Here is a 16,872-nt window from a genome sequence, read left to right on the forward strand (position 1 = left end):
AGAGAAGCCAGAAAATGAATGTTCTCCCACAGCAACAAGAATGCTAATTTCTCCCCCGAAAATATACACGAGTTATATTCCTTCCACAAACCCAAAATACTGCAAATAAAGCACTAAACGATAACGCTTCTCCTTCCTTCTTCCTACCAAACCCAACAAAAGATTTTGCCACAAACTCCTCCACGTCCCTGGGCAAACCCAACTCTCTAAAATAACTAAATAACTTGTTCCAAATCTTCCATATAAAATTAAAATGCAAAAAAATAGCTCCCTTCCACCCATCCAAACGCTTGGACACTCTCTCAACTCCGGGTCCCAAAAGCTAACTAACCTATGATTAAACCCCCCCCCCCCCCCAAAGGAACCCCTAGATAGGATGACAACCACGCCAACTCAATGCACCCAATCTCCAAGGATAGCTCTCTAACACACTCTGCAGGCACGCCATATGCTGCGATACTTATCCTCCCTATATTAATCTTAAGCCTAGAAATCGTTTCAAAAATATGGAGAAGCCCCAATACATTCAAAAAGAAAGCCTGTGATCCTCCAAGAAAAAGATGGTATATAGTTAGCAAACTGAAGGTGTGAGACCATAATCTCCTCCCTACCCACTTCCAAACATTTCACCAGACCTTTATCCACCGCCTTATCAACCGACCTACTCAAAACATCTTCCAGTAAAACAAGTAAAGAGGGGGAAAGAGGATCCCCTTGTCTAATCCCCCTCATGGCCCTAAACCAAGATTTAGGTTCACCATCTACCATCACCAAGTAAAAGGTGTGACACAAAAACCTTTTATCCATCTTCACCATCTCTCTCCAAACCCCTTCCTCATAAAAATCTTATCCAAAAAGATCCAACTCACTCTATCATAAGCCTTTTCAAAAAATAGCTTAAGGATGAAGCCCTTCTTCTTCCTCCTCTTAATGTCCTCAACAGCTTCATTCACAACCAAAATCGCATCCACAATTTGTCTTCCCCCACCTCCAAAAAAAACAAACTTTGGGCCTTAGAAATAGTCTTATCAAGCACCCCATTCAACCTATTAGCTAGTACTGTGGTGATTATTTTATAAACACTAGATACTAAACCAATAGGCCTATAATCAAAAATCTTAATTGACCTACTTTTCTTTGGCACCAAAGTAATGAAGGTAGAATTAATACTCTTACTTAAAACCCCACAACAACAACAATAACAACAAACCAAGCCTTAAGTCCCACTAAGTGGGGGTCAGCTACATAAATCCTTTTCTCCCAATTTATGCGATCATAGACAATTTCCTTCGACAAATTTACGACTATTAAATCCTTACTCACTATCTCATTGCAAGTCCTTTTAGGTCTACCCCTACCCCTTTTATTGCCCCTCATAGTAAATAACTCATTTTCCTCACTAGCGCACTATGTGAGCTACATTGCACGTACCTAAACCATGTGAGTCGTCCCTCCCTTATCTTATCTTTTATAGGAGCTATGCCTAACTTACCATGAATATGTTCATACCTTAATTTATCTTTTAACGTTATACCACTCATCCATCTTAGCATTCTCATCTTGGAAACTTTTAATTTTTGGATATGTTGTTTCTTAGTCACCCAACATTCTGATCCATATAACATAGTTGGGCTTACAACCGTTCTATAAAACTTCCTTTTAATTTTAAGGGCATTCTACAATCACACAACACACTCAAAGCACTTCTCCATTTTACTTAACTTACTTTAACAATATGCATTACATCTTCTTCAATTTCTCCTTCAGCTTGCATAATAGATCCAAGGTATCGAAATCTACTAGTGTTAATGATTTCTTCATCATCAAGTTTGACTTTGTTTCCAATATTTCTCCAACTATGATTGAAATTAAATTTCATATATTTTGTCTTATTTCTACTTATCTTAAAGCCTCTAAATTATAAAGCTCCTCTCCATATTCTACTCCACCACTAGTCCATCAATCAAGCCAATATCATCTACAAACAACATAGACCATGGAACCTCATTTTGGATACTCCTAGTCAGTTTCATCCATCACTAAAGCAAAACGATAAGGGCTTAAAGCAAATCCTTGATGTACACCTATTGTGATTGGAAATTCCCTAGTCTCTCCACTTGTAGTCGTAATGTTAGTCATTACTCCATCTTACATATCCTCAATAACATCAGTAAACCTACTACACACACCTTTTCTTTTTCTAAAACCCACTATAAAATTCCCTATAACACCCTTTCTCTAAGTCAATAAATGCCATACACAAGTCCCTCTTCTTTTCCCTAAACTTTTCTATTAATCTTCTTAAAAGATAAATAGCATCTGTAGTACATCTCCCAAGCATAAAACCAAATTGATTTTCTGAGATCTTCATTTCTAAACTTAACCTTTGTTTAACTACCCTTTCACATAGTTTCATTGTATGACTTTTAATTTCATAATAGTTATTACAATTTGGAGTATCTCCTTTATTTTTGTATTTAGCTAGTAAAGTGTTTTTCCTTCATTCATCTGGCATTTTCTTAGTTTTTATAATAGTGTTAAATAAATTAGTTAACCATATAATTCCGTTATCATCTAAGCATTTCCAAAATTCAATTATAAAGCTTTTCCATTTTTCATATTTTTTAATGCAGACTTAACTTCTTTTAACTCTAATTTTACGAATAAAGCTCAAATTTTTACCTTTTCCTCATTTGTAAATTCTAAGTTTAAGCCTTCTATTTGGTTTTTATTAATTAGATTATTAAAGTAACTTCACCATTTTTCTTTGATGTCTTATTCCTTAACCAAGACAATATCATCCTCATTTTTTATACATCCTACATTACCTAAGTCCTTACACTTTCTTTCTCTAACTCTAGCAAGTTTAAATATGCCTCTTTTCCCTTCTTTTTGTATCTAATCTAGCATACATATTATTAAATGATCTATGTTTAGCTTCACTAACAGCCTTTTTTGCATCTTTTCTCACCTCTTTATACTTTGATACTTTTCAAAGTTTTCAAAGTTTCTACATTTTTGCCATGTTTTAAACCAAATTCGTTTTGTCTTTACAGCTTTTTGGACATCTTTATCCCATAACCAACTTTCTTTGTTATCCAAGAATCTTCCTTGTAATTCACCTAAAATCTCTTTCGCTATCTTTTTAATAGAGCTAGCTATCCTACTCCAAAGAGTGTTTGTGTTTACACCATCCTTTATAGTCCAATCACCATATTTGATCATTTCACCTTTAAATTTTGTTGACCTCATTGGTCACACCCAGTTTTGATTATGACAAATACTCTTGGTACTGATGACTGTACTGAGAATTGCATGCAGGTTCACCTTGTGCACGCTTAGGACTGAAAGTCATATCATGATGGCGTGAGGTGCTCATGCCGAAGAATGAAGATATATGTATTGTATTTTGTAGTCATTTGATTATTTCTTCATTCTGGATGTAATTTATTATGAACTATGCGCATGTATGGCTTGTAATAATTTGCATCATACATGATAGGTAGGTATGCTCAAAACGACCATAGTTGGACTTTAGGTGCCTACACAGACCCTAGGTCTCTAAACAATGCACAAAGGTCCCCATTATCATCTTCATATCAGGGGAATTACAACTGGCTAAAACATGGACTTAAATTAAATAGGTTAAGAGGGTTCGGGCAATCAAACCTATGCCATGTAAAGCGGCTCGGGCGACCGAACCAAGTCAACATATTGACTTAGCTTCGGGCGACCGAACCCCTTTTAAACGTATCTTCCTCGGGCACCCAAATGCTTTTCAGAACACTTTTCAACTACTCGGGCGACCATCAAATAGAGGCTCGAGCTATCGAACTACCTGGTTCGGTTAACCGAACTTTGCTTCGAGCACCAGAATCTCGGACATTTGGCTACTGACTTTGTTTCAACCAACCAAACCTCAACTCGGGCACCCGAACCTCTTAAAATTGATTTCTTGACTGTCTCTGTTCGGGCACCTGAACCTCTAGTCGAGCACCCAAACCTTGCGGGTTAAAATAATTTTTACTGATTTTTAAATGGGGTAAACTGGGTTAATTTTCTTAATGGTCTTTTAGACAATTCTAATAATACCCATTGTGTTCCCAACGGTCAAAAAATCCTCCTAGCCTATATATACCAGTTCATTTGTCTTAATTAGTAATTGATTAGCGAACTTGATTAGGGCAAAAATTCTCTCAACTCTCAAAACCCTTAAAACCTTATATTAGCCAATTACTTCTTGAAAACACTCACATACTTCTCATTCTCTTTCTCTACGCATTGTGAGTATCTCTATAAGGCTATTGTGCTTAAATCTCTCTAGCTTATACTCTCTCTTGATATATTGATTAATTGATTTTACGTGATAGTATAGCCTAAAGTTCTTCCACCGATTTCATTTGATAAATCTTGTGTGGAAAAACTTTAAGGGTTTTGGTTTTTGCATTATTGTTGCAAGTTACCTAAACCTAGATTTTGTGTGCAAAAATCCTTTACAAAAGCTAGTCTTTCAAACAACTCCATTGTACTTTATACATTGAAATATCCTATTAAGTTTGTTTGATTTATCTTGCTTAGCATATTTGAAACCCTGATCTGATTTTGTGACATTCAAATATTGTGGTTCAAATCTTACTTAGATACACACTCTAGATCTTGATTGATTATTATACTTGATTGAGTGTTTAGCACACATTAGAACACTAAGCATATTTACATATCATTCGTGCTTGCATTATTGACTGAGCTATATTGGTGCACTCATCTTCTTGTGTTGAAGCGCATTTACGTGTACAAACAATTTAAACACATTGGTTGTATTCCAGGCACGGGCCTGAAGAGGGAGACTAGCCCTGTGGAATAGTCCCGGATTGGCTTAGATCCGGTTAGGAAAGCTAGGTGTGCCATCCTGTTAAGGCGTGTCGGTTGAGATCAGCCCCTTGAATTGACCTGGTTTGTATAGGTGCCGCTCCACCCGTTTAAGTGAGCATTATAGTGGTAATCCTTGTGCTGGTGTGGCCAAGGCGGGGACGTAGGCACTGTTGATCGAACCTCGATAACATATCATGCGTGTTCTTTACATTTCCGCAATTTACATTTACTGCACGTGTATGTGTGCTTGATGATTGCATAGACTAACCCTAGGCTAAATTACATTGTTGTTAAAATATGGAGACCTAGGTAACATTTTTTAAATACCCAATTCACCCCCCCTCTTGGAGTTGCACCATAACTATCAAATTTTATTATATTTTCTCTTTCTAGGTTCCACCACCTAGTTCTCTTGCACTAATTTATTTTATCCTTTCTCTTCCATTTCTTAACAAATATATCTACCACAAAAACTCTATGTTGCATGGTTAAGTTTTCACCTGAGATAACTTGAGATAACTTTACAATCTTTACATGATAACAATTTACCCTCCTAGTTAAGAAAAAATCTATTTGACTTTTATTTTGTCTACTTTTTAAGGTTATTAAGTGTTATTCCATCTTCTTCAAACAAGTCTTCATCGTAATAAAATCATATGACATGACGAAGTCTAATATCATCTTCCCAGACTCATTTTTGTCTCCATATCCATATCCTCCATCTATCCTCTCATAACCTTCATTATCCCTTCCAACATGTCCAATCAAATTTGCTCCTACGAATATTTTCTTCCCTTTTATAATACTACCCATATCTTCCCAAAATTGTCTCTTAAGGTTTTTTGTTAAGCGTACTTGAGAAGCATAAGCACTAATTAGGGGTGTAACAAAATTACCAAAAAATCGAAAACCAGACCGAAATCACAAGCGGTTTGGTTTTTCGGTATTCGGTTTAGGTTTCGGTTTTAAAATAAAACTAAACCGAAAAACCAATTAAAATATAAATTATATATACATATTAATATAATTAATATGTACTAAGATATGATTGGTCATTTATCCTAGTTGTAGTAGGTTGCACCACACTGGATCTGCTCCCTTTATATATAAATGAAGTTTTTTAGGGTCTCTTCTCAAATTCTCAATCTCAATTCTCAACCGAACCCCCCGCCCGAGTTTTGCAGCTCTACCTCTGCACTGCCGCCACTGCGGCTCTGCCTCCCTCCCCACTCGGCCACTCTCCAGTCCCCAACCCTCTGCGGGTCTGCCGCCCACTCGGCCACTCTCTAGTCTCCAACCCTCTGCGACTCTGCCTCCAAGCCTACTTGCGCAACCTCGCAAGTTGCAACCCTTGTCACCTCGTCGAACAGCAAGCCCTCGGTTAAAAATCCAAAAAATTGGAACCAAACCACCCAATGTTCATTTCTCTAGGGGATAATAAGTTTGGTGCAGTTTTGGTTTCGGTTCGCCAAGATTGAAAATCGCAAATTTCAGTTCGGTTTTAGTTTGGCCCATAACCAAATCGTCATGAACCGGTTACACCCCTAGCACAAATGACATTTATTATCGCTTGGCCTAAGACCATCTTAATTTTTATAATTGTATCCCCTACTCTTTTGACATCTACAACGCTATCTTTTAAGTTCTAGTCTACAATAATTCCTACCCCATTCTTATGTTTTTCTTTTCAAGTAATTCAAAGTTTGAATCCTATATTTTTTAATTTCTATAGATTTCTCCCCCAACCACTTAGTTTTTGAAGGCAAATTAGATTAAATTTTCTTCTAATAATTATGTTCACAATTTCCAAACTTTTAGCCGTAAGTGTCCCTATATTCCAAGTTGCTAATCTAATCCTAGTCTCTTGAACTAACTTCTTTACCCTCCCACATCCAAAATGATGCAGAACCCTCACATATTTGACACCATACTCGGTCACCCACACAATGTGTCGCATCAGGGTGACGCCCTAGCCCACCCTCGCCCTTTATCAAGTCATTCTTCACCCACCGGCGAACAATCTTGATAAAAAACTAAATTAAAACCATCCAGCCCAAGAGCTTTATCCCTCTCCATACCGAAAACTATAGATCTAACTTCCTCTTCCTCAAAAGGTCTCTCTAACCAAGCTATCTTGTCAAAGATAAAGAATCCCACTCCAAATCTTCCACCATCAGTCTACTCTAATCCTCCTCAGAAAAAAAGTTGTGATAGAAATTAGTGATCTTGGAGACAGTCCTAGCAGTATCTAAGATAATCACCCCACCCCCCCCCCCCCCAAAAATCTGCCTCCAACTCCCTAATTAAATTCTTTCTCATTTTTCCACCAGCTATCCTACGAAAAAAATCTAGAATTATAGTCGCCCTCTCTTACCCACTTAAACTTCGTCTTCTGCTCCAACTTCTCATTTCCATGAAAAATATGTCTTCCAATTCATTCTTCAAAGAAACCCTTCTAATCCCCTCCGCTCTTGAAAGAGTAATGCTTTCTTCCTCTCCATCTATCTCATCCACTTCATTTAAAATACTAATTTTTTTATCCTAATATACCCAAATACTTTCATATTCCATTCTTTCAGTTTTTCTTTCAACCTCTTCAACTGCTTCATAAATACAAACCCCTCCTAACCCCGTTCCACAACCTCAGACCAAGAAGTTTTTAAGGATCCATGAACCAACCATATATTTTCGAACTTAAAATGAGTGAGACCCCAAGGCACCTTCCTAGACTCCAATAAGATGGGAAAATGATCAAAGGTTGGTCTTGATCGCACTACTTGGGAGAGATTAGGAAACACCTCATACCCCACTCGTTTGTACCCAAGAACATGTCAATTCTACTAGCCACCTCCCCAACTCCCCCTGCCAACCACATAAAATTAGCATGGCCCAATGCAAGGTCCCTCAACCACACTCCCTAATAACCAAATCAAACTTCTACACAGTGCGAGTAACCTTCAATACTCCTCCCTCAGGAACCTCACCGCATTAAAATCACAATCTATAAACCACCTAGGCACATAAAAGCTAGAGACAAAATAAAGCTCATCCCTAAAAGAAACCCTAAGAGTCGGTCTAGATGAGCCATACACGGACGAAACCCGCCATTCATACTTGTCTCTAACTCCTAGCAAGACAGAAAGAGAAAACAATCCCACTAGACTATCCACTTTGGTAATAGAATGAGTATCCCACAACACAAGTATGCTTCCCATAGACCACTAGGAGGGTACATAAACCCAATCTTCAAAACAGGATTTTTTATGCTCCTTTTTGTACTTCTTGTACTCATTAATAGAACCTCTTCTTTATCAATCAAAAAAGGTACCATTCCAAGCCATCCGTGACGGGGATTTTCATGACAAAATGACAAATCTGATTAACTCTTTGGTTCTTTCACAAATAGATTGAGAGATTGTCCCCTTAGCTTTAACGTTAATCCCCTTCATTCATAAAAGCATCAAAAAATTCGTGCATTGTTGCAAAAAAAAAAAAGCAAAAAACAAAAAAAAAAAAAAAAAAACAAACAAACAAAAACAAAAACAAAACAAAGCAAAAAAAATTCTAGTCTAAGCCCTAGTGGCTTTAGCAAACAACATTATATCATCTGCAAACAAGATGAGTATCTATTGGTTCTAGACCACTTTCTTTTTAATAAGCAAAAAATGTTTCTCCATGTAAGTAACAAAAAGGTAGGGGGAAGGGGATCCCTCCCTAAGGCCTTTTATAGGATCAAAGTTCAAAAGCTTGGAACCATTCCACAATATTCCTTGATGAGGAAATATAAGGTTTTGGGAAAAATAAAATAAAATAAAATTTGATCAATAAAGAAAGTATATATTAGGACAATAAGGGGACGCCAATCCGAAGTAAAAGAAACCAACACCCTGAAGGGTGTCACTAAAATAAAAAATTACATTGAAATCATTTGCTACAAGTCCACAATGCCAACTAGTAACTGCAATAAACTACTGCTCTTTGTTGAAGCATCGAGATTGAATTTTTGAGAACTCTTTTGTTCCTCTCTTTCCAAACAAACCAGAAAATTGTGAGAAGAATAAGAAACAAAGCATTCCTCTTTTCCTTTCTTGACCGAATCCCTCTTCAGGCCCAAAGCTGCCCTCCAACAGATCTAGTGGTAAACCACTGTTGCCTGATAAGAGTCAAGCCACATTCCAAGATCTGTAGTCCGGCAGCAATGGAGAAGCATATGGTCTACTGGTTCTGCCTCAGCCATGCAAAGGGTGCATCTTTTGGCAATGGAGAAGCCCCTTCCCTGCAAGTTATCCAAGGTCAACATCTTACCAAAAGCTACTTCCCAGGTAAAAATGGCAACCTTATTAGGGGAGGCAGTCTTCCATGTTGAGACCAAGGGGGGTGAATGTTGTTTGACTTCCAAACAATAAGTTTCCTGTAAAATGGTAGTGAAGACCCCTTTCTTGTCCAAGGACCTTATAGGAAGGTCATATGAGTGTTTTGAGGCCAGATCTTGTAAAGATGACTGTAGAAATGGGTGAGCTGGTGGACATCCCAATCTTCCACATTTCTATGAAAGCATAGGAGGGGGATATTCCAGACAAACCCCTGAATTGATGCTTGAAGGTGCTGATTTATGCAAGCATCTTTACCACAAGGATATGTTGTAAATGGCTGGAAACAAGACTCTGAGGGCCTCTGGATAACTCCACACATCATGCCAAAAAAGAATGGTCTCCCCCCTCCCCCCCACCCCCAAAAAAAATCTAATAAAGAAGAAAAAACCATTCCAACCTTTCCTAATGTATTTCCACACCCCTGTGCTGTGTGGTCCTCTGCCAGCCTGGGAGATTCACCCATTGTGCTCAAGCTCATATTTCATTGCAACAATTTTCTGCCAAAGGTGATTTTTTTCAATCATGAGTCTCCATAACCATTTTCCAAGAATGGCTTTATTGAAGATGTGAAGCGACTTTAAACCCAAGCCTCCTGATCTGATTGGCTGTTTCACCAAGCACCGTTTGAACAGGTGGACTTTGAATTCTGCCCCAAGTTCCCCCAAAGGACCCTCCTTTGAGGGGGCTAAACAACAAATCCAAATAAGTGTAATAAGATCCTTTCTCAAGGATTGGAGAAGCGACATCGTCTGCTTACACGAGACCAAAATGGAAAATATGGATCTTCTTTTAGTCAGGGATCCTTGGGGAGATTCAGCATCTCACCAAAGATGCCTCCAGCGTCACCCACAGCACCAAGGCAAACCCATCTGCAGGTCTCCCATCCCCAAAAATCTCTGACTAAAAGAAGATCCATATTTTCCACTTTTGTCTCCTGTAAGCAAACAATATTGTTACTCCAATCCCTGATGCCATAATATTGCTTTTGACCCATTGACAGCTGCCTGACACAAGGTAATGAGTTCCGTCAAAATTAAATATTTTGGAAGGTTCATGTCTTTCGAGCAAAACTCGAGGGTAGTAACTTTTGCCCAATTTATTTATATATTGAAAAGAAGTTATAAAATTAAAGTAGTAAAAAAGGGCATTGAAAATCACATATACAAGTGCACAGGCATGCACACATGCAAGAGCATTTATCGATATTTAAGGGCATGCAAGCATTATTGAACAAAGAAAATGATTAGTATACCATCAGTGATACATTTATATGAAGATTGAAACAAAGCATCTAAACATATTTGTATAGGCAGAATAGTTAATCAAGAGATTAAATTAAATAACAGCATTAAGAAAAATGTGAAAACAAGCACAATTTTATCAAATTAAATTAAACAAATCGAACAGTATCCCCATCAAAAAGGTCAAATATCAGGTCTAAGTCCAGACAAGGTCAAGAAACCAAGCATGAAGTATGCACCACTTCCACCCACCCAACCCCCACCCCCACACCCACACCCACACCTTTTATATCATATGCTCTGAGCTCAAAAGGCATATGCCTAGCAAGACTTCTGCTTAATTTGAAAGACCCAGAGTGTGTTGAAACCTCCTCAACATGAAAGCTTTCTATATAATCCAGTTACATCATTCCATTGAACAGGAAAGGTAAAAGAATGAATTGTTTAGGTTGCCTTTGGTTCATGGAATACCTATTCTCAGGAATAGGATGGAATACAATGAAAATTGTATAGAGATGCAATAATTTCAAAAGTTACTATGCAAAAGTTTATGTTATTCCTTCCAACATGGAATAGAAAAGGAATAGACACTTCCATGGTGAAATTGTGGAATAGTTATTTCTTGTTTATGCCTTTTTATGGATTCATAAATTTTTTTGTACTGTTATTTGCTTTATGGTACTAACATAATTTTTTGTGTAAACTATTAAATTCTTCCAATCTAACCACCATATTTCCAGTAATAAAGACTGCATGAAACAAATGTAACCTTAATCTATGTTTGCTTTTTATGCAAAAGGGATTTGTCCTAACTTAAATATTAGTCCTGCATTATTTTTTCAAAAACCCATAGCAACATTTCTTACAGTGGTCTTAAGGAATTTGGGTATAACCGCAACACCTCTACTTTTCATGATTTAATAGAATCAATAATTGCTGAGAAGTGAGAACTACACCATTGTGTGAAGGAATCATAGGTTCAATCACGAATTGAATGTCGCAAAATTTTCAGGGTCACAATTTACAAAAATTTCAATTTCAAAAATTAACAAAAACAAAGTTCATCCATATGAAAAAAGGCTAAAAAAGCTATAATTAATCACATTTCATAATCCAGAAACATATAGCATGCACATCCCAGATCATTCATAATATTTAGCACAAATAAGAACTAAGAAACACAGACAGTAACAAAAAATAAAGCCAAACCTTTTTGAATTGATTCTCCCAATAACGATTGCAGTAAGATGCACGCTCATGCTTCGACAGCATATTCAAAGCACAAGGCATGGAATCAAAGCCAGGGAGACCAACCTGAGGATAGAAAACAACATAAAGAAATTAGCACATACTGATAAACAGTTGAATTACAACAGCATGTAAAGAAGAAGAAATCAGACTATAGCAACTGGTCATAGGTTCTCATTTCTCTAAGGCTATCTTGTACCAGCTAACCTTTTCTACAAATACACGAAGGGCAACTTCAGTCGACTCGCCAATCTTTTCATAGTTCCCCTTGTCTGGATTGTATTGCAGAACAGACTCATTGCAAAGAGCTGAACACATGGCTATATGCAGAAGACAAGGAGATTGAGCTGGAAAGTCAAGCTGCAAAACAGTCAAATACCATATTGGGCAATTGTGCTGGAAAGTCAAGCTGCAAAACAGTCAAATGCCATATTGACATGGCAATAAATGGGAGACCCCAAAAAGCCAAGAGTACACTAGCTACATAAATGAAATAGCAACGATTTAATTTATTATGCAAAGAAAAAAAAACATTTTTTCATCATTCTTTTTTATGCAAAACTGTGATTGGTCACAATCAGTTATCAGCATACTCAACACAACAGGGTATCCGTGGTACAGCATTGCACAATACACCATGATTCATAAAAACAGCACTCAGATTAACCTAAAGGATTAAATAAAAAATTCATAAAAATAGGAAACACTCATTTAGAAATAAAAATTAATAAATGAAATACAGTATAATAACACTCCATATATATATACCATGTAAATAAAAAGTTCCGAACACAAAGCACTGGAGACTTGGCATAATGCTATGGCAAAAGCCGCATAATGACAGTATGAGAATTGCTCCAAGGGAAGTGAGAACTGAGAAGTATGGATTATGGAGAGACCCAAAAAGATAAGAGAGTGAAGAATGAAGGATTAAATTTTAAGGTTTGATGTGTTTTAACGTTTTTTCTGCTAGTGGCTAAGAGAAAAGAAATTTCAGTAATTCAAGAGAGTTAGTAAAAGCCGAAGGGGCTTTAGGATTTAGCATTTTGGTGGGGCGTGTGCGGTGTGGCCACGTGGGGTGGGGAGTCTTGAGTCTTGGGTTTTGGGTTTTGGGCCCCTTACAATCTTGCATTGCGTGACCACAAATGAGCTGGTTAGGTGGTGGGTATTCGGTACAATGTAAACAGTTAAAAGGCCAAAGCCCTTCTCTTAATGAATTAGCAGATATAAATTGGATATAACTGACCCAACCCATTTAACAGCAGGTAAGCCTTTTTAAAACCATATTCAACTTGTTTACCGAGTGGATCAGATATGAATCGGTTTAGGTGTATCAGATTCAGTTCAGACTAACAGATTACTACCAATTTTGCCAGGTCTGGAAGGAGTACCGTGAGGGTATGCATGGATGAAGGATAATAGTGAAGGGAGGTGATTCTAAAGGGAAGGAGGTGTTGGTTTTGAGATGGAATCTCTTCATTGTGGCATACTGGTGTTTGGGGCTGTTTAGAGCTTTCATCTGGTGGCATCAGTGACATCAACCTGTGAAAGTGATCACATGCGGCTTTGAATGCTGGTTATCCATGACATAGCACTATAAATACATCATCCAGTAAGACGGGAGGAGGTGAATAATGCCTGTGTGTATCCATGAAATTTAGTGGGTAGTGGTGGTGGGCATCTATGACATTTTTGTGTTACCGTGAATGCCATCTGGTCAGATGGATAAGGGTGATCGACTAGTGCGTCTGTATGTATGAGTTGATCCCTGGTATCTTGTTCTGTTATTGAGTCAAGTAGGAGAGCTGACTTACCCATTTGGCATTTCTTACAAAACTAAAATGGGGCAAGAAAAGCTATTTTTTAAAAAATTGGATGATGAAGAACTCCATATAAGCCCTTAACTACTAATCAGAAGAGGATACTAAGTGCCATAAAAAATAAATGCCGAGGAAGGCTGGCATTATTTTTTATGAGTTGAGTAATGTCCAACTTTTTTTATAAATATCAGGGGGAGTGAGCATAGTTTGCCCAAAAATATCAGGCACTAAAACCAGTGTTAATTGAACAATAAAATAACTTATGCAACAGAAAAAATGAGCCACATCATATCTAAGAGATTGCCTCAACAAAACAATTAGAAATGCAAATTAAATATGCAACAGTCAATACACTACAAATACAGTTAAAAGAATTATGGATGCCTCTAGAAATGGTTGTAAAAATATCATTAGAAATTTTGCTACCTGCATTCCTGTGCTGTCAAAAATAAGGCCTTCTGGGGCGTATGTTGTCCCACTGACACTGTATTCCGCAGTAATCGAACCATGGTGTAAAGAATGAAGCACACACACCTAGAAAAGAGAGGTTAGCGAAGGATACAAGTCAACAAAAACATGTTTGTTTCTGCACAAGGAAAAACTGAAGGGCTAGAAGCAGCCCACAAAAACTCGTGAATAAAAGTTAACCAACAGTTTAGCAAGTCCCAATTTTGCAAGATTATGGGTGTCACAGTTGTTGAGTTCCCAAAATGTTACAAATTTGATACCTTTAGAATGATCAGAAGTCACTTCACTCTCTGCCTAAAAAAAATGTTCAGTACCAGAAAAGGGTTTTAATTATGGAACAAAAGTCTGGCACATTACTGTTGGATGAATGTAAAAGAAAGAAAATAATTTGTAGTACTTCCTGTTGCAGCCTGATAAATATTGCACATGGTAACTCTTAATTTGATTAGATTCTCTTAGCATGTTACATTTCCTTTTTTATTTCCATAAATCCATTTCCTATGTTTGATTTAAAAGTAAGTGAAATTTGGAATCCGACAACACAGGCCTACATAAGCATACACAATTTTTATCTTTTCTAGTACCAGAAAAGTGAAGGAATGCAAGCCACAATAATTAGCCCACTTCAAATATCTGTAAGAGATAAATATTTTAGATTGTCAATAAAATTATTAAACATTTCATTTCGGCATTTTTTTAGACTATGGAATAATTCAATCTAAAAGATAACAAGAAATGCGTTAATCAAATCAACAATTGGTGGAAAATGTTTGACTCTTAAGAATATTGACCGACCTCTCCTAGTTCTCCTGAACTTACTATGCACTGCATGCTAACTTTAAGCAATCAGAAACTATAATAAGGGTCTAAGAATCAAAGACAGCTGTTTATTAAATACAAATAACTATATAAATAGAAATACAATATATATATATATATATATACATAGAGAGAGAGAGAGAGAGAGAGAGAACCGTCAATTCACCAACTAACATTTTCTTGAGAAATATAAATTCAAAACCATGTCGCAAAACAGTGGTTTCCATGAAATATACAGTCAGCAGCTGCGGTTACTTGTTCCCATGAACATTCATCAAAATATGAATCGTTCGATGTATAAGCATGGTTTAACAGTTACACAGGAGCATACAATGTAACAGAAGAATCGAAAGCAATAAACAGATTCATAGCATATACATGAGCATACAAAATGATAAGTGTATGCACATTTCAGAATCTTGTGCTCTGCAACAGAGACTTTCTATTAAATACTTAAAGGAAGAAAACCATGCCCTATAAAACAGAAGAAAGAAAAACAGAAAAAATAAGCTACCAAACAACAAACTGAAAATAACATTTTATAAATTTTCTACAACATGCAACAGAAATATGTTCCAACTTCCAAGCCTCACATTTTCTCTGTATGTGTAAACAACAAGAGGGAATAAATTGAAAAGGATAGCTTATTGTGCATTGTTCTCAGATGATCACCTTTGAGACAGACATCATATTGGTTGTCAAAGTACCAGTCTTGTCGCTGCAAATCACTGTTGTGCAGCCTAAAGTTTCCACAGATGGCAGAGACCTTACTATAGCATTCAACCGAGCCATTCGCTTTGTTCCAAGAGCCAAACATCTAAGAGAATTATTAAAAAAAAATTAAATTTCAAAAATTTTAAAAATATTCATACAGCACAAAATCACTAATCTAATATGCATGCTTATTAAGGGTCGGTGATACAGTGCAGCTGCGCCAGTGAAGATAGCTAATATATTTAGTTGCTATAGTATTTATTAATTGCTGTTCTCTAGGTATCATTACGAGCGCCTAGTCGAAGTGTGTCATTTACTAAGTCCATCTGTATTTTCAGATTTCATTAATAAGGTTTTTTGAGTCTAGAGAAGCAGGAAACAGCTGTATCAAGACTAGTCATTTCCCTAGGCGCATTTAAATGTGCAAGTCTGTTATATACTTATATTTATGTTTAGCTCAGATAATGAATAGGAAGTACACTTTTCCCTGTCCATTTTGGTTATCAATTCTGATCTGTTCAGAATTTTCTCGAGAACTTGGAAGTAATGGGTTGAGGAGGATCTACCCACTGGCTCCTTCCATGGCCTTTTATAGGGCTGCAATCAAGTCAAGATGAGTCAAGCTTTAGCATGTTCAGGCTCCGCTTGCTTAATAAACGAGCCTTTAAATCGAGCTCAAACTGGGCTTGCTAACAAAATGAGCCAGTCTCAGCCTTGTTCATGTTTATCTCATTTATTAATTGAGCTTAAACGAGCCTAAACGAATACTTTAATTTGCGTTTTACAATCTTATGTCATAAAAAATCTTTAAAAGATAAATAAAAGTATGTGATTAGTGGTGAGTAAAGAGAAAATACTTTTGTATATGTGTGTATGTAAAATAGTGTGAATTTAAAATGAACTCTAAATCAAATATATAAATTAATGAGCCTCCTAGCAGGCAAAGAGGCAAGTCGATTTTCGATCCTACATACTAAAAAGTTCATGAACTTTATCAGTGAACTCCTGTTAAACAAGCCTATTACCAAGTCTTTAAACAAATCAAGTCATGAGCCAGTTAAACGAGCTAGCTTGCGACCCTAGCGAGCCAAGTATCGTCTAGCTCAAGCTCAGCTCGTTTAGTTTTTGAACCAAAAGTCTAAGCTCGAGCTTGGCTCATTTATCTCAATGAGCAACCCTGATCGAACTGTTATCGAGTCGAGCACCAAGTAGCTCGCAAATGGCTTGGTTCATTTGCAGCCCTTCCACTGTTGCATTTTGATGCAAGAGTATCTCTCCCTACCACTGCCATCTCCCCGTAGTTAATCCTGATCTATC

The 16,872-nt window shown here is 37.0% G+C and overlaps 1 protein-coding gene across 1 annotated transcript in view; it reads right to left on the bottom strand.

Moving 5' to 3' along the window:
* LOC131162437 (calcium-transporting ATPase 3, endoplasmic reticulum-type) overlaps positions 1-16,872 on the bottom strand; it is a 132,256-nt gene that overhangs the window by 48,895 nt on the left and 66,489 nt on the right. The window contains exons 15-18 of the mRNA XM_058118897.1: positions 15,514-15,658; positions 13,981-14,088; positions 11,942-12,094; positions 11,696-11,800 (exon numbers count right to left, since the gene is read on the bottom strand). Coding sequence (XP_057974880.1) covers positions 11,696-11,800; positions 11,942-12,094; positions 13,981-14,088; positions 15,514-15,658 — 511 coding nt within the window. The remainder of the gene's footprint in view (positions 1-11,695; positions 11,801-11,941; positions 12,095-13,980; positions 14,089-15,513; positions 15,659-16,872) is intronic.

The sequence above is a fragment of the Malania oleifera genome, chromosome 8, assembly GCF_029873635.1.
Source record: "Malania oleifera isolate guangnan ecotype guangnan chromosome 8, ASM2987363v1, whole genome shotgun sequence".
Taxonomy (NCBI): domain Eukaryota; kingdom Viridiplantae; phylum Streptophyta; class Magnoliopsida; order Santalales; family Ximeniaceae; genus Malania; species Malania oleifera.